The sequence below is a fragment of the Schistocerca piceifrons genome, chromosome 7, assembly GCF_021461385.2.
Source record: "Schistocerca piceifrons isolate TAMUIC-IGC-003096 chromosome 7, iqSchPice1.1, whole genome shotgun sequence".
Classification (NCBI taxonomy): Eukaryota; Metazoa; Arthropoda; class Insecta; order Orthoptera; family Acrididae; genus Schistocerca; species Schistocerca piceifrons.
Genome location: NC_060144.1, coordinates 169,155,677 through 169,174,902, shown reverse-complemented (window position 1 = coordinate 169,174,902; position 19,226 = coordinate 169,155,677). Strand labels below are relative to the sequence as shown.

General features: G+C 38.9%; 1 protein-coding gene across 1 annotated transcript in view; it reads left to right on the top strand.

Annotated features, from left to right (window-relative positions):
* LOC124805530 (lipase 3-like) overlaps window positions 1-13,459 on the top strand; it is a 55,791-nt gene extending 42,332 nt beyond the window's left edge. Inside the window, exons 3-8 of the mRNA XM_047266099.1 lie at window positions 373-577; window positions 5,983-6,097; window positions 7,502-7,748; window positions 9,185-9,343; window positions 13,262-13,346; window positions 13,455-13,459. Of these exons, the coding sequence (XP_047122055.1) occupies window positions 373-577; window positions 5,983-6,097; window positions 7,502-7,748; window positions 9,185-9,343; window positions 13,262-13,346; window positions 13,455-13,459 (816 nt within the window). The remainder of the gene's footprint in view (window positions 1-372; window positions 578-5,982; window positions 6,098-7,501; window positions 7,749-9,184; window positions 9,344-13,261; window positions 13,347-13,454) is intronic.
* The last annotated feature ends 5,767 nt before the right edge of the window (window positions 13,460-19,226 follow it).

Sequence of the window (19,226 nt, the reverse complement as noted above, 5' to 3'; positions counted from 1 at the left end):
ACTTCGTTAAAGAGTATCAACAGCCATATTCATCCAAAACTGTACTAATAAAATGAATTTATCATTAACTAAAAAAAAAGCAAATAGTGCTTCATGTTAATTTTCACGTCTGTGAATTACTTCAGCAAGCAAGGTTTCGCAAAGAAGTATGCCAAGGAAACTTTCGTAATTTTCGATTTAAATCGAATAGCAAACCTCATTGATGAATTCTGAAACTGGATCAACAAAGTAGTAGCAAAATCTACTTCCACATGGAGGTTTCGCTATAGCCAGACAATCATTTTACTGTGCCTACTAATCCCAGATGTCAACAAATATACGTGTAACTATCCGTCCTGCACAAAACCAAGCTGGAATTTCTCTTCATTACAGCCAGAGTTGCTTGAGAAGTACGGCTACCCATGTCAAGAACACATCGTGGAGACTGAAGACGGCTACATTCTGCGGATGCACAGGATCCCCTACGGCAAGGCCTCACCTCTCGTCCCAGGGAAACGCAAGCCCGCAGTGCTGGTGCAGCACGGCCTCATGAACAGCGCCGATGACTGGGTCATTATGGGGCCCAACGCCTCTCTGGGTGAGTGACTTTATAGTTCTTTTCACGTCGCATTCATTTTCAGCAGCATCAGTCCGGAAATTCGATAATTTTACATTATTTTAGTCAAACGAAACATATAGGATGTACCTGATGTGGGCATACGTATTTTCACAGATTATTGACTGATTCATCTGATTTGAGGTGTCCAGCCGAAATACCCAATTCCTTCTACTGATATTATGGTAGTATGAGACCTGAGTTTCTCCTGGCGTATACAACTTTCAAATAACTTCCGGGAATTCAGCCAGGTAACACTTTCAGCGACCGCCGATATTTCGGCGGGAGAACACCCCGCCATTTTCAAGGCAAACTGCAACGGACAGGCGACGTACATGCAAATTTAATACCTCGGTTCTCGGACCCAAGCAGGAAAGATAACACACACACACTGAACACTAGTGCCACCAAAGATGGCCAAAGTCAGAGCTATCGATAGTGAGACTATGAATTCGCAGGTGAGGTAGCATTGAGTCTGTCCCTCTGTTTCTTGACAAGGGAGAGAGCCGGATTCTGTTTGGAATCCGGCTCTCTCCCTTGTCAAGAAACAGAGGGACAGACTCAATGCTACCTCACCTGCGAATTCATAGTCTCACTATCGATAGCTCTGACTTTGGCCATCTTTGGTGGCACTAGTGTTCAGTGTGTGTGTGTTATCTTTCCTGCTTGGGTCCGAGAACCGAGGTATTAAATTTGCATGTACGTCGCCTGTCCGTTGCAGTTTGCCTTGAAAATGGCGGGGTGTTCTCCCGCCGAAATATCGGCGGTCGCTGAAAGTGTTACCTGGCTGAATTCCCGGAAGTTATTTGAAAGATTATGGTAGTATCCCTTACGAGTCAGCTGACAGACAGAAGCTGCAGCACTCGCACCGTTACTTTAAGGGGACTGGTCCGTGAATACCAGGGGAAACCCCGAAATATTTATCAGTTTTCTAAGCAGTGCCACTCAAAGAAGATTTGTATGCCCATATAATGCTTACCGTCTTTTTATACATCTTTTGTGAACATTTTTATGTATGAACCACAGATTTAGCTCTCAACACTTTTTTAATTGTATTTTTTTGTTTCACGTGAAATAAACCATGCTAATTATTTCTGTACATCATAGGTACACATTATTCAAAATATAAACAAAGTATGTTAATTTTTCCCCTGTAAGTTCTACATCTACATCTACATCCATACTCCGCAAGCCACCTGACGGTGTGTGGCGGAGGGTACCCTGAGTACCTCTATCGGTTCTCCCTTCTATTCCAGTCTCGTATTGTTCGTGGAAAGAAGGATTGTCTGTATGCTTCTGTGTGGGCTCTAATCTCTCTGATTTTATCCTCATGGTCTCTTCGCGAGATATACGTAGGAGGGAGCAATATACTGCAGGACTCTTCGGTGAAGGTATGTTCTCGAAACTTTAACAAAAGCCCATACCGAGCTACTGAGCGTTTCTCCTGCAGAGTCTTCCACTGGAGTTTATCTATCATCTCCGTAACGCTTTCGCGATTACTAAATGATCCTATAACAAAGCGCGCTGCTCTCCGTTGGATCTTCTCTATCTCTTCTATCAACCCTGTCTGGTACGGATCCCACACCGCTGAGCAGTATTCAAGCAGTGGGCGAACAAGAGTACTGTAACCTACTTCCTTTGTTTTCGGATTGCATTTCCATAGGATTCTTCCAATGAACCTCAGTCTGGCATCTGCTTTACCGACGATCAACTTTATATGATCATTCCATTTTAAATCACTCCTAATGCGTACTCCCAGATAATTTATGGAATTAACTGCTTCCAGTTGCTGACCTGCTGTTTTGTAGCTAAATGATAAGGGATCTATCTTTCTATGTATTCGCAGCACTTTACACTTGTCTACATTGAGATTGAATTGCCACTCCCTGCACCATGAGTCAATTCGCTGCAGATCCTCCTGCATTTCAGTACAGTTTTCCATTGTTACAACCTCTCGATACACCGCAGCATCATCTGCAAAAAGCCTCAGTGAACTTCCGATGTCATCCACCAGGTCATTTATGTACATTGTGAACAACAACGGTCCCATGACACTCCCTGTGTCACACCTGAAATCACTCTTACTTCGGAAGACTTCTCTCCATTGAGAATGACATGCTGCGTTCTGTTATCTAGGAACTCCTCAATCCCATCACACAACTGGTCTGATAGTCCATACTGCTCTTACTTTGTTCATTAAACGACTGTGGGGAACTGTATCGAACGCCTTGCGGAAGTCAAGAAACACGGCATCTACCTGGGAACCCGTGTCTATGGCCCTCTGAGTCTCGTGGACGAATAGCGCGAGCTGGGTTTCACACGACCGTCTTTTTCGAAACCCATGCTGATTCCTCCAGAGTAGATATCTAGTCTCCAGGAAAGTCATTATACTCGAACATAATACGTGTTCCAAAATTCTACAACTGATGGACGTTAGAGATATAGGTCTATAGTTCTGCACATCTGTTCGACGTCCCTTCTTGAAAACGGGGATGACCTGTGCCCTTTTCCAATCCTTTGGAACGCTACGCTCTTCTAGAGACCTACGGTACAGCGCTGCAAGAAGGGGGGCAAGTTCCTTCGCGTACTCTGTGTAAAATCCCTTACGTGCTAGAACAGGTTGTGCATCAAAATTAAGGACTGTTATGACCTTGAGGGAATGAAAAAGGCAGTAAGGACTACCTTTTTTTTCATAGATCCTCCACAGATTACAACCCATGTCAAGCACTCTGCCAACCTGGCAGTGATTCATGGTATGGCTACCAGAGGGCTGTTACTCAAGGTGAGATCTACACCCATAAACATTCTTCATCATATGCTATAATGGAAGTTATAAAACCTTTGTATACGGATCTTTACACTATTATCTTTAAAGCAGACTACTGAAAAGATTGTGCCGTCATAATCTGTGGTACAAAAAATTTAAAGTATTATTATCAAAAATTTTGGAAATTAATTCATGGTTTTTTTCAAAAAAGCATTATCTTTTCAAAGTTAAGTAACAAGAATAATTTAGTTTTTAGTTATGCATGTTTTAAGACAGTATACAAAATTTCTGCTCTCTATCTTTAATAATTTTTTAGCCAAAGTTTACCAGACAATGCAGTAATTTATAATTTTTTACCCAAAGTTTACCAGACAATGCAGTAATTTAACTTCTGGGAAATCCAAGTTAAAGTTAAAACTTGCTTCTTCTATTAAACTTCCATGGCACTAACGCATGCCAGGTCCATATTCATCTAGTTTCCTGTGTTGTTCTTCCTCTCTACTCTTCTTCACACATCTTCTTATTCTTGCTTCTCTAGTGGCTTCCAACACTGATTTTTTGTGCTTCAGAGAGTCTCCTTTGGTCAGTGGCTATTAGAGCTCTATGCATATTTAGTCCACCAGGCACTCCCATCAGCTCCATAACAATAAGCCTTAACACTGTCACTGAAACACAGAACAGCAATTACCACACATATTTTCAGAGTATTTAGTCCTGCTAGAAAGTTTTTGTATCCGTTCACATATACATTTGTTCAAACTTGCGTTTGGATTTTGAGTCCTACCATGTAAACATTTCTCTAACAATCTTGTGTCACTAAGATCCGTATATATAGGTTTTATAACTTCCATTATTGCATATGATAAAGAATGTTTATGGGTGTAGATCTCACCTTGAGTAATAGCCCTCTAGTAGCCATACCATGAATCACTGCGAGGTTGGCAGAGTGCTTGACATGGGTTGTAATCTGTGGAGGATCTATGAAAAAAAAGGTAATCCATACTGCCTTTTTCATTCCCTCAAGATCATAACAGTCCTTAATTTTGATGCACAACCTGTTCCAGCACGTATGACCTCAACTACCTTCACACCACTATTGCCACAATCATTAAGTTGGAAAGCTTTATTTATTAGTTCCGACAGAGCAGGGAGTTCAACAATAATACAACTTGAATCAATACTTGGCTTCTCTGTATTAACAGCATTAATACTTTCAAGCCCATTGTCCAAATATTTCAGTTTTAGTTGCGAAGCATTTGGACTAGTGAAGCTGATTAAAGTGTTGTATCACGTTGCATTTCAGTATTAGCAGAGTTAATCCGTTTGGTTGACCAATTTCCATAAAATTTATGTTGTTTAACACCGAACTTCTTAATTGTTCTCATTGCTTTCAAGTGAAATACGAAACTCGCGCACGCAATAAGGAACTCACACACACATATTACTTCCATGTAAACAAAATATTCGCGTCAAAACAACAGCAAACAATGACTTAACTCTCTGTATAAACAGAAGATAAGCATCTGTAAAGCTTTCGCAGGTTAGCCAACTTAAGGGACTAAAAAGTCATAAAAAGGAAACAAGTGAGAGCAAAACTTTATTTCTAACAGAGATGACCGTGTGCCATGGGGACGAGGTGGTGCATGCAACCCTTTTAAATTGCTCTACTTTTGGTACTTCCTGTGGTTCATTTTCCACGAACTAAACTTTTTCTTGTTCAGAAAACTATAGAGAATTTTTTAAGACAAAAATTAAAAATAGAGTTTTTGACTGTTATTCAAGTACAAGTTCCCTTAAACGCGTGAACCACGGCATCGGGTTAGAGCCACAGAATATACAAGTGTCAGAGATGTTGTTTTGTGACCAAGAGCTTTGTGTTAAACGAATCCACGGTCATGACGAAGTTCCGCCTCCTCGTGTAATGTTCACTCGACAGATGATCTCAAACGTCACTGGCAGTTTCGGCTTTTACTTTCAGTACTTCGTCCGGATATTTTTGAGAAAAGTTGCGCTCCAGATAACTTAATAGAAGGATATATTGTTAAACTCCTTATTTCAGGAACTATGGAATTCCGTTAAACAACCAATATCGTTGCTGTTAAAAACAAATCGTATCATCTTCAGTGTCTCTGTATGTAAAGAAATTACGAGTATAACTCATAGACTAAAATATTCTTTCTTAAGTTTCCACGGATAGTATAAATTTGAATAATATCCTTTTCGGCATTATGCCACGTGATTTTCGGATTCAAAACTACAATTAAAACGAACGTCTGTACTTCAGGCGACTGAAGAAAACTTTTGCAAAGGTTCTGATACTTGCTTTTAGTTTCATAATGACGCGACGCGCGGCGCAATGCTCAAAACTATTTTATTCACGTAGGATTTAACCTCTCCGCTCCCTTTCTTCGCCAGTCTCCTTTTATAGGATTATTGTATACCTGATGCTACTGAATAAACCGACAAAACCGGAGCACTGCAACTGGGGCATTCATTTTTGTTATTTTCCAGATATATAACTACGTTGCCAATAAGACGTTGAAGTGGTTTTATTGTTCTTCGTGAACGTACAGAAACACCAATACATTTCAAGACTGCACATACTGTCTTTTCGTTTCAGCATACATTCTGGCTGACAAAGGGTACGACGTGTGGCTCGGCAACATCCGTGGTAACTGGTACTCACAGAGGCATCGTACCCTTTCTCCAGAAGAGGACAAATATTGGCATTTCAGGTACGGCTACAAATATACAGTAGGCTGTGAATCACACTTATTCACACATCATACTTCACTGAAGGCAGAGACTCTACATGTTGAGCAGTCTGTTCTGGAACGTTTTAACTTACCATTACATGATAGGAGAACCGTTTGTCCCACCCGAAACCACTCACCTAGCATCCTTCTCACAGGAAAATACACTGATTGTAATTACCGTTTATCTGGTTAAAAATCACCTCTTCGATACAGTGACTAGAACTTGTACTCTGTATCTCTGTCAGTCACTCTTTTTTCGGCGCTTTTCAAAAACTGAAAACTGAAATCAAACATGTTTCAAAGAATTGTCTTTCCAATTCTGCGGTCCCACTTAATTAAATAATAATTTCAAACCAGAAAACAATATGATATAAACGGGGATGTTTTGAATTGTACAACACTGTAAACATATTATGTCGATGCACCGAAAGCGCTCACAATAGTAAATAAACACGACTAAGACTGTTTTTACAATCAGTATATTACAATCGCTGGAATTCGACAAAGATTATGTCTACATTTATTGCATAATTACGTTCTCATAATTTCTATAGTTCAGACAAAACTAATAATTTCTTAGGATCCTCGGCAGTACCAGGCACGTTAGTCCTCGGAAAAGTAGCAATCGAACGAGTTTATAGTATCAATTTTTTAGTCCTCTAATTATCACCCAGTAGAGAAATGAAAAGTGGCTCCAAACTGGCGAATTTCGAGAATCTGTGTATGAAACAGGTAGAAGAATCCTTAGCAGAAGATTAGGAGTGAAAAGTTTCCCTTGAAAGCATTTATGCACCAACCATACAATCCCGATCCTTCCGAGTGCGATTTGCATATTCTTGGACTCTTGAAGAACGATATTGGTGGCCCTTGGTTTCCTTCGGACCAAGAGGTGCTCGCCTGGGAACAATCCGTAAGCATCCGCAAACATTTTTCCATGAAGACATTGACCGTCTTGCCGCTCAGTGGGATAAGTTTGTAACAGTTATAGCGATTACTTTTGTAATAATAAACAGTTTACTTACTGTTTTCCATCTGTCTCGGTTTCACTTGACTGCCCCTTGTACAATACCGTAGTAATAAGTCATTTAGTTGTCTATGTATTTTATAATTATATTTAAGTTATCATTTAGTATTTTGTGTTCTTAATCACCGTCTGATGACCATCGCAATGGTAGAGTCTACGCAATCCTTATTACCTAAATTACGACATATCATTGACGTGTACGTTATGCAGTTGGTAACATAAATTGTTCCGAATGGCGTTATTGAATTTCACGGGCAATTATTACCCACTTGTTCATTGATTTTGCTTTGAATGTTCCCTCAGGAACAAAAGGAATGACATTTTTTCATCGTCGTAACAGTCCATTTTTCTGTTTTTAGCTGGCACGAACATGGCATTTATGACATGCCAGCACAAATAGATTATGTCTTAAACGCGACTGGCCACAAGCAGATCTACTACATAGGACATTCCATGGGCACGACCATGTTCTACGTCGGAATGTCAATGAAGCCTGAGTACAACGAAAAGATTCGTGCCATGTTCAGCTTGGCGCCAATTGCTTACATGAACCATATGATCAGTCCACTGTTCCAACTTTTGGCACAATTTACAACATCCGCTCAGGTAAGAATCTTTTCTAACATTTTTTATATTTGCTCTATGCACGCACTTTTAACGTAAAATTTAAAATATTCTTTCTTCACTTCTTGCATGAACGAACTGTTGTTTCTGTATACTGACCTTTTATCTCTTTTGTTAGTTGTACGTTTGTCATTTATGGAAACCAAATGTCTTTTGTCTGACAAGAATGCGAAATAGCGTAAGAAAATAAAATCTCTTTTGAAACTGGTAAGTAACTGTACCTAGAACTGCTTAAAAGGGATGTTTCTATTTAGAACCATCTGCATAAACATTTGATTCCTTCTCATTAACGTAAAAAAGTATTTCTGTTCTCTAAACCAGTCTTTTTGGAATATTCATACATTCTCTCTTCAAAGTTTGAAATTTTCTGCATCACTTACGCGTGTTTTGCCTTTTAATGGGATCGTTTAGAGAACAAATATTAGTGGCTATAAGTAGATTAGCAATGCAAAAGTCGGTCAACAATTCATTGAAGTAAAATTTACTCCTAAATACGAAACGAAGGTAATTTTAATCTCTACTGAAATAATATTTTTCATGGAAACACTACATGTGAAACTGCTACTGAAGAACTTAGAACTGACAACAGACTTGTACTTTTGCAATATTTCTACTGTAACGGTATTCATCCTTAAATTTGTAAAGACAATGAATTCACTGATTTTAGGATCCACAACAAGAGTGTGTGAAACTTTTAGAAGTACTGATAATAGCATCTGTAAAGAAATTAGTTATGTAGAGAAGGTGTGAACAATTACGAGGTGTAACAGACCAGTAGATCCAATTGTTAATTGCATGATGATGATGATGATGTTTGACATTGGTACCTGTACGGATTTTGCTTCCAAATTCAAGCAAATCTAAACTAAAGAACAGTATTCATTCGAGATACATCAGTATATTGCTATGAAAATGACATTACTATTCTGTATTAAGTACATATGGCACCCATTATGTACATGTAATTTCATGACAGAACAATACTAATGACGATGATGTAGGTGCTACAGTGAAATAAACAATAGTTTCACAAAAAAGGACTTTAGCAATAGGTGTGCATGAAGTAATTATTTATGAGTAATGGAACTACAATAATAGCAGAAATAAACTGTTTAATAAGATTCAGTGTTTGCACTAACATTAATCAAACAATATTTCATGAAAAGCTGAGTCACAGACTTCCGTGACATTACATTGCCAAATGGTAACTGTAAAGAAAAGTCCACATAGAAGTATACCTATTTTTTTTAAATTTGCAGTGCCACTATAATCTTCTGACTAGCAAATTCAATTAGTCCATATATAAATGTACTTCATTTTACCTTTTTTTCGTAGAACCGAATGATAGTTGACTGTGCACATTGTTCTAGAAGTAAATAGTTAAAAGATCCATCTGTATTTCTGTATGTGTGTTTCAGGTGCTGCTGCATCTAATTGGAGCTAGCAAATTTACTCCCAGCCAGGAATTGATAAGGCTAATACAACCAAAGATCTGCAATGACAAAGCCATTACTGAACCAATATGTACCAATGTCGTATTTATGATCTGTGGTTTTGATAAGGAACAGGTCGTGGAGGTGAGTTACTACTATTCGTTTCTTAGATAACTGAACTAGGTGTAATGTGGAACTACGACTTCGACAGTTGCTACTTAACATCGCTGAAATTTACTGTCTCGAGCGTCTATTTGAACTCCGCTTCTTCCCACGTTCTTTGTACCTGTATTCATTTCCAAAATTGATTGTACCGTCAAAAATTCCATTTTAAGACTCTTTGTGTTTCTTAGAGCATCTTCCAACTTTGGTTTCACTGAGATTGTTTCCTTGACCTTATCGTCTAACTGTGTAAAAGTTTTGTATGTCTTCTCTGGTGTAAACATTCCATAGTACATCCTTGATTTCGTATGGTATTATCTTTTTCATTTACAACAGGCAACATGACCTTAGTAACCGATGCGCGGCGAAGGTTGTACCTTGATGAAAATTAATTAATACGCAGAGATGCTAAATGAGTACCGACAAGTTTTTAATTCGTTCTTTTAAACACAGGGTTACAATAATTCATTTCAGTATTATTGTCGTCAACTATCCAGAATTTGGTTTCCAGCTTGTTGATGTCTCATCATTCATTCTAACGCTTGCGTGCTCAGCATGCATCTCTTCCCCTGTTCGGTACTCTATTACATTAGGTAGGCATTCCCTCATCCAACTTTTCCATACATTGTAGACAGCGTAATTTGTTGACCTTAACGTAAGTTAGTTTACGGTAGATTAAGTAGTGTGTAAGCCTATAGGAACTTACCACACATTTTCACTTTTTTTTCTATTTATAGGGGACCTGGTATAGCACTGGTTCTCTTAGGTACCTCTGTGTGATGTGATCTGCAAAACTACAGTCATTTTAAATTGTATTTTTGCTGCCGCAATATTGTTTTTATAAGCTCTACGAAAGGGCCGTACTCTAAAACCACGCACGAATGTTTGAACTATCAAATTTGCATAAATTTCAAGTTACGACTATGTCTGTTTCCATTTTGAATCTTTCTGGGTACTTACCATTTTTCAGCAGCTGGTGTGGAGTCTTCTCAGGTTGTGAATGATGCATCTACTTTGAAGCTTGAGCCTTATTCCAACTATTTCACGTGTGACAAGTCTTCAACTGACTTGTTACGTAGCACCACCTGGTCAAACATACTATTAGGTTGGTGCATACGGTCGTAGCGTTGTTGTTTAGCATGTTGGTATTTCGGTTGCTGTGGGTTCATTTATCGATTGTCATTTTTTATCCGTAGTTAACTGTTGCTATTCCAGGTTATATATAGTCATTTTGCCATTTGGAGTGAGTGGAGCTCTGAACGCTAGGAAATGGATTGGTAAGTGGAGAAATCTGGACATTCCCGTCATATTCTTCTATTTGAGTTCAGTAGAGGGGTGACAGTAGCGTAGGCAAGCAGAAACATTTGCGCCGTGTATGGGGATAATGCCATTGGATACAGCATGGCAATAAAATCCTTTTCTTGTTTTAAGGAGGATCGCTTTGACATTAGTGACACTCCATGTTCAGGAAGATCTTCAGGGTTTGGCGAAGGTTGTTTAAAAGCATTAATCCACAGTGATCCACGTCACTGTACTATAGAACTGGCAGATGTGATGAACTGTGATCATTTTGTCGTCGTGCGACATTTGCATGCAATGGGAAAGGTTCCAAAATGGGGTTATAGGTACCGCATGCTCTAAGTAAAAATCACAAAAATCTGAGAGTGGTCATATGAGCTACTTTGCTTGCTTGTGATCAATTGGCTCGTGAACAAGACCAATCGTTCCTATCCTATATCGTTACTGGATATGAGAAATGGTTCCTTTATGCTAACTTGTGGAAAATAAACGAAAGGTTGAGGCCAAACAAAGCAGCAACTCCACGCATGAAGACCAGAGCGCACCACAAAAGATATTTTATTATGCATCTGGTGTGGTGTCCTACAAATTTCTTCCCCGAGGTGTACCTATCTCTGCTGACAGTTATTGTCAACAACTGAGACGTCTTGCAGACGGAGCCCAAGAACAACAATCAGGAGGACTGCGTGAAGCGATGCTACTCCACGATAAGGCCCGCGTGCAAGCTCCGAAACTGACAGAAAACACTATACAGGAGTAGGGTTAGGAAGTCATTCCGCACCCACCTTCTTCACCTGATACTACGCCATCAGATTTTCAGATTTTCTGCTCTCTATCGAACAACCTTCAAGGATTTCCTTTCCGGATGAAACCGCGCTTCGAACATGGCTCTTGCTTCAGAACCATGTGACTTCTGTAGTAGCGGAATCAAAAAGTTACCACAAAATTAGGAGACTGTAGTAGATAGTAAAGGTAAATACATTAGTGATGACTAAGCCTCTGTTATGTATACCTATTGCTTTCATTAAACTTATGGAAAAAGCTACGAACTTTTGCATCAACCCAATACAATACAATGGAGTTTAATTACACTCCACATGATTCGAGAGACGCCATGAAAATTCCTGTACCCGTGCTTTGTATGCCCAGTTATATGTCTCTGTCTTTCGCCACGTGTACTTCGTTGGTTTCTCAGTAATCACTGCCTTGCTTAGATCATGAAGTACCTATTATACGGTGAAACACAAGTTCTGATTTATCTATTATTTTGGTTGTAGCGATCTGTAATAAAAATTTTATATTCTAAAACTCTTGCTCCATTGCTACTGTCCGCCCAGCACTTCACGCTAATTTGCCCCCAATTTTGCATTCTAGGAAAGCGATTCAGCGCTTTATAGTGTTTCATTCTCATAATTTATCCTACGAAAATTAACATAATGGCCATTACTCCTTATCTGACGCTACAGTAAACGCTCATTTCGTAACTGTAAGCTGTTTTTATTTTGAGACTTCCTGCCAGCTTAAAACTGCTTTCCAGCCAGTGACTCGAAGCTGAGACCTTTCACCTTCGTGGTCGAGAGCTCTGCCGGCCCAGCTGTCCAGCCACGACTCAGTAACTGCCCTAACAGCTAAATTATCTCCATCTCTATGAAGACGGCATGCCGCGCCTACACCTAAATTTCTTTCTTTACAACAGCCACTTTATTTATTATTTTCCTATTGTCCTACTGCCGTCGAAATACTGCATATAGTTTTCCGTTTTATTTATTTCTTTATTTTTTTTTTAAGTTCACTCTGTCTAATGTGTACCAAGTCCAAAATGGTGGCAAACATTCAGTTACAAATCGCCTCCTCTAGCACCTCCGCTGGAAACCGTATCGCATACATAATGAAGCTATTCAGCAATACATTCATAATATTAACCAGACCTTAATCATATGTCTCGTTGCAAAGGCTGCAAGTTTTTATTCATTTTATCACCTGTCTGTACCGTTCGAGTACCGATATGACGCTATTTATTTTTCATTTAAATTACCTGTTTCTCGCCCTGTCTGCTTCACTTGTCGTATCCCTTCTAACGTATCTGTAAGTTCACCTCTTCCTCTCCTATGTCTTTCATCACGCCCATACTTCTGTGGTCTAGACTCTCCCCAGAACAGAAGTAAACTACTTTTCCTAGTGTAGTTATTTCTATTTTTCTGTCATTATTTGTAAATGTTACACCACATACTACATATATCAGATACTGAAACGCAAGTGTCACGATAGATTTCAAGATAAAATATGAAAAAGACCCCAATATTTCCGTAATAAAAAATCCGAAAAGAAATTAATTTATAAGCGAGAAGAACAACGAAGATTACTGTCTTATAAGGTTGTGTCGTCAACGCGTGTTTCAACACTGCTCCGTACATATAAAGAATGTACAGATTATATTATTCACATCACTTGCATTTTGTATACCTCTAATTATCTTGTCACCAAAGGGACCTGAAATATTAATCTCGATTCTTCCTTGACCCTTGATGGCAGATATGTAAGTAAGATATCGATAGAGTTCTTCCAATCAACTTAAAGAATATCTGTGTTTTTCTTCCCCAGGAAAAGCTAGCAGCAATTTCCGCACATATCCCTGCTGGATCCTCCACCAGACAGTTCATACATTACGCGCAAGGCATAAACAAAGGTAAGTTTGTGATAAACATCATCTTTCATGAGGTGAAACGCGAGCTACTTTCAGAAACATATCATAGTTTTATTATTTTAGTTTTTGATGTCTTACAACCTGTTTCAGGATAACATACAGAAATTTTAGTTCATTTTCAGAGTGGCCATTCGTACATTTGTAGCCAGTATTCAGTACGCCAGATTATACCTTACACACACAATTTTTTGCATTTCAGGCCATTTCAGGCAGTACGACCATGGTATCGTGGAAAACATCAAACGTTACAAGCAGCCTACACCGCCTGATTACAAGCTTAACAACGTCAAGGCTCCGGTTTATCTGTTCTACAGTCTAAACGACTGGCTGGCGGGACCTAAGGTAATCAACAGAATGCAGAACGATTACGTTCTTTTACTTTATGTATCTGTCCATATATACTCCCGACTGAATTAGTCAGTTTGGTAAGAGAGACAATTCCAGAACTAAATATAAATACAGTTAAAATTATCATTTTATCTTGTCACTCGTCCATTGATCCGTTTTTGCATAAAAACAACAATATGGGATTGTTGGTCCATCATGATTTACTTCATTTTGTTTCCCAAACTATTAAATGAAACAACAAGTCTACTGTTACCAGTCACTGTTTATTTATCTCCACGACTCGTTTCAAAGGTTTAAACCTCCATCATCAGGTGGATTTTCATTTGTTAATATGACATTTGTGGGTGTGTTGTGTTACGATGTTTTGGGGGAACTTGTAGCACTGTCTCCTGTGGTCACAGGTTCCTTTCACTGTCGTAGCACGTCACATGTATACTGTCATATTTTGTACAAAATATGACCGTATATATGTGATGTGTTACGACAGTGAAAGCAACCTGTGACCACTGGATTTTGTACAAAATATGACAGTATACATGTGATGTGTTACGACAGTGAAAGGAACCTGTGACCACTGGGGACAGAGCCACAAGTTCCTCCAAAATATCGTAACAAAACACATACACAAATGTCATATTAACAAATGTAAATCCACCTGATGATGGAGGTTTAAACCTTTGAAACGCGTCGTGGAGATAAATAAACAATGACTGGTAACAGTAAACTTGTTTCATTCAATGTCAATAACAGTCACGGTAAAGCCTAACCTAACATGTTCGCATTTAAAGTTTCCTAAACTAGTTTCAGTGACAATACCGCTATGATCAGTGTTTCTTTTTCTTTATTCTAGAACATGCGTAAATAGCATCGTTATAAACATTATTATAAGACTACTGTTTGGTACCAAATATGGTGTTCTGTGAATACTTCCACAATACTTCATTTACTTTAATTCATAGCATGGTTTTGCGTTTGTTGCCGTTATTTCCGGTATATCTTTTCTGCGCTTTTATTGCTGTTTCGTCAGCATACAGTTTGAATGCAGCAGTATGAGCGGCTAGCATAGAACAAATATGGAAAAGTGAATTTGCATACGTCAGCGTTACACTACTGGGAATTGCGGTAGTGTCGTGGCTACAATTTTGGTGCGTACTAGGCTTTTACGTAATTTGTCATGTAATCGCGTTCACTCGTCAGTTTGCAGTTGCGTTTAAACACAGAAAAACGTAGCTTTTGCACTTTGATGATAATTCAAAACGTTACGCCATCTTGCTGTTCGCATATGTTGCAATAGTGTATTGTATATTATAAAGTTTGAAAATTGTAGCGGGACGCTTCTTCTGTTCCTTATTTATGACTCTGTATGTGATTGGGGAAGTGATATATACATAAACATATGGGGGGAGGGGTGTTCCTGTTCTGTGACCTGTCTCAGTTGTCTTAGATCCGCAAAGAGTGTATTGCTGCACAGTGTTGTGTTTTAATTTATTACGTTTTTCCGTTCTGCTGTAGCCTTTTATATGTAACAATTTTCTTCTATTGTTAGTTTTCGGAGTAAACTGCCGCCGTGTTTCGGGATGTGTAGATCAGTTTCGCTTTTAATCTTATTTATATGTTACTAAAGATCAATTTCAATTATATCTAAGTTTAGCTTCATAATGTCGAAATACTTCACTTCTAATTAAGAATTATCTCCGATAGTAATTGTATTTTAAATTTGAAAGGAGTTGGTAATCTTGTAATAGCATAATGCATAGTACTCTCGAAAAAGTGAATACTTCCTAATTTACTTAACATAGCTTCTTTATTTCGTGACATTACAATACGTACCACAATTATGCAACACTTATCCAAAATTTATCTGTTCTTTTGCAGGACATCGATCGTTTGTACACTCAGCTAGGAAATGCAAAGAGAAAGTTCAAGGTTGCGTACGAGAAATTTAACCATCTCGATTTCACATACGGAAGAGATGCGTATGATTTGGTGTACAAACATGTGTTTGACTTGATGGACAAGTATGAACAAGGAGACTTGTAAACAGATGACCCTTGCAGGACGAATGGCAACTTCATTGACGCTCATACAACCATTCTCTGAAACATATTCCATTATCATTGCATGTAAATTTTCAGTTCCTTAAATAAATCATTTAGCAAAAATGTTTGTTAATATTTTTTGTGTATCACTCATTGTTTTACGTGTAACGGCTTATCCTCAGTTAATGAATTGCACATATCTGTCTATACCACTCGATGCCAAAGTCTATGAACTATTTCAATAATACTGTAAGCGACTCAAACAGACAGCGTATTCGATTTTTTCAACGTTGTTTATAATTATTCATTATTTTCGTTAAAACAGCCCAATGGCATAACATTTAAAAAATGTTCATACACTATCATTCATATTTAGTGGATACGAGCAAATCATAATACACCGAGGTGACAAAAGTCATAGGTTACCTCCTAATATCGTGTCGGACCTCCTATTGCCCGGCTTAGTGCAGCAACTCGACGTGGCACGGACTCCACAAGTTGTTGGAAGTCATCTGCAGAAACACTGACAAGGGAACCTCCCCGTCGCACCCCCCTCAGATTTAGTTATAAGTTGGCACAGTGGATAGGCCTTGAAAAACTGAACACAGATCAATTGAGAAAACAGGAAGAAGTTGTGTGGAACTGTGAAAAAATAAGCAAAATATACAAACTAAGTAGTTCATGGGAAGATATGCAATATTGAGGACACTAGGAACGCAGGAGCGCAGTGGTCTCGTGGTAACGTGAGCAGCTGCGGAATGAAAGATCCTTGGTTCAAATCTTCCATCGGGTGAAAAGTTTAATTTTTTATTTTCAGTTTATGTGACAAACTCTTATGTTTTCATCACTTTTTTGGGAGTGATTATCACATCAACAAGAAAACCTAAATCGGGTAAGGTAGAAGAATCTTTTTACCCATTCGCCAAGTGTACAAGCTAGGTGGGTCGACAACATTCCTGTCATGTGACGCACATGCCGTCACCAGTGTCGTATAGAATATATCAGATGTGTTTTCCTGTGGAGGAATCGGTTGACCTATGACCTTGCGATCAAATGTTTTCGGTTTCCATTGGAGAGGCACGTCCTTTCGTCTACTAATCGCGCGGTTTTGCGATACGGTCGCAAAACACAGACACTAAGCTTATTACAGTGAACAGAGACGTCAATGAACGAACGGACAGATAATAACTATGCAAAAATAAAGAAAGTAAAATTTTCATTCGAGGGAAGACTTGAATCAAGGACCCCTCGTTCTGCAGCTGCTCAAGCTACCACGCGACCACGGCGCTCCTGAGCTCCCGTTCTCCATGATGTTGCGTATCTTGCACATGGACTACTCAGTTTGTATATTTTGCTTATTTTTTCACAGTTCCACACAACTTCTTCCTGTTTTGTCAATTGATCTGTAGTGCAGGATTTTGTACACGAACTGAATTCACGATTTTCAAGACCCATTTCGGGCAATCTGGGTAGCCAAATCATTCGCTCAAATTGTCTAGAACGTTCTTCAAAACAAACAACTGTGGCACACTGACATGTCACGTTGCAATCCACAAAAGTTCCATCGCTGTTTGGGAGCATGAACTCCATAAATGACTTCAAATGGTCTGTAAGTAGCTAAATGATTGGTTCAGCTGGGCCTCTGTTGGACCAGAGAACCTAGTCTATTCCGTCTAAACATCCATGCAAAGTCTGTTAGTTCCAGTCGTGCGACCGTAATTACGTCGGAAACCTTATCGCATGAACCACCTGAGTACGAATGATAGCTCCGCCAGTGCACTGTCCTTTTGTACTTTGTGAACCGACACTATCGCCATCTGTACATGTGTATATCGCTATCCCTATGACTTTTGTCATCCCAGTTTACAAGATAGGGGAAATTATATTCAAAGAGCAATGCTCTAACTCCTAAGTAATTTTAATATATTTGCTAAATGGACAAAGACGGCGGTATTAGCTGAAAAAAATTAAGTTAGAACCAACATAGCGACTAACAACTGGGTACTTCAGGAGTTACAGTGACAGAATTTCCAATGCCACAAATAAATAAGTACCTTTACACTACCAAAACGTTAATATTAAAGGTCGATTAATCACCCATCAAAGCCTATGAGAGAATATACAGGGAATAAAGGGTGTAGGTCTGTTGATATCCCTGTGTTATAAGCAGTGGAACAAGAAAACCATACGGATGTTACTTTAAGTCCTCTAGACTTAGTGTTTTGAGCCTTGTGGGAGCGTTTATAGATCTAAACTCTGTACAAAGCACACCCCTAAACTTCTACTACTTGTAGGTAAGCAACATTTCAAGAAGCAGCCAGTTTCTGACGCAGCCGGAAGTCTAACACTGTTTGACGAACATCACTGTGGGATTAATAGCTATAAAAAAATTGACTGTCATTGTTTAAAGCAAAATGGAAATGTTCGATATGCTTCCTGAAAATTATAAGTTTTTAACGTATCGACAAAAAAAAATTTCAATGTGCGTTTTGTGGTGATTCGGACTCAGAGCACTGGATTACAAGCCACGACTGGTCTCTCTGATGACACACAGAGTTCATCTACAGTCGTACATTACCGAATCATCTTCCGCAATAGCCACTGGAGGAGAATGCGTATTAACAATATAATCCAACATCATCAACAGACAGTCCTCTCTTGGACCGTTTCACAATAAAAGATTATGAGAGAAACTGAAGGATCACAGGTATCATCTCTACCAACTTTAACACTCCAATCCCGATTCTTTAAAGAGTCGAATTCATGTGTATGAAGAACCTTCAAACGTCTGATTACTTTACAAATGAGTTAATGCGTTAAATATTTTACTTTAAGCGTAAAAAATCTTTATGGGTGAAGGCTAAAAACACTCAGTGGCACATGTGGATACTGTCTATAAAATGTGTTGCGAATAGAGTTAGTAATAAATAAATATTAAATTGAAACGTCAAAACAGATGTTGAAGTTTTACTGCATGAACTGCGAAAACGTGGTAAGTGCTAAACTTGTTTCCCTTCGATATCTTACGGGATAGTGTCAGTGACTCATAAGAGACTGATCGTGTTCAATATTGCTATCTGCAATTCGTGGCCGTGGTAGCCGAACAGATAGGGAGCTAGTTTCCACACCTAGTGGTCCACTATCAAATGAGTACCGGAGTTCTTTCTGGGGATAAAAGTGTGCCGTGAAAACAGGTCCTCCGCCTTCCCCTCTCAGTAATGACGGCGAAGAAATGGTATACTCTACCTACAGTCAGGCCAGCAGTAGCCCCAAAGTCTGTGCGCTACAGACTTTATATGTGATTCAGTTTGTATCCATGTTGCAATGTCAAATGTAACCACTTGTACCCATGTTTTAAGGAGGAAAGAGCACACCTGCAAGATATCAGCCCCAACAATCGATGCGAAGTGAAAATTTATGATAGTATGCAATTATGGCCTTCTGAAAGAACAGCTTTTAAATTTTGGCGTTCACC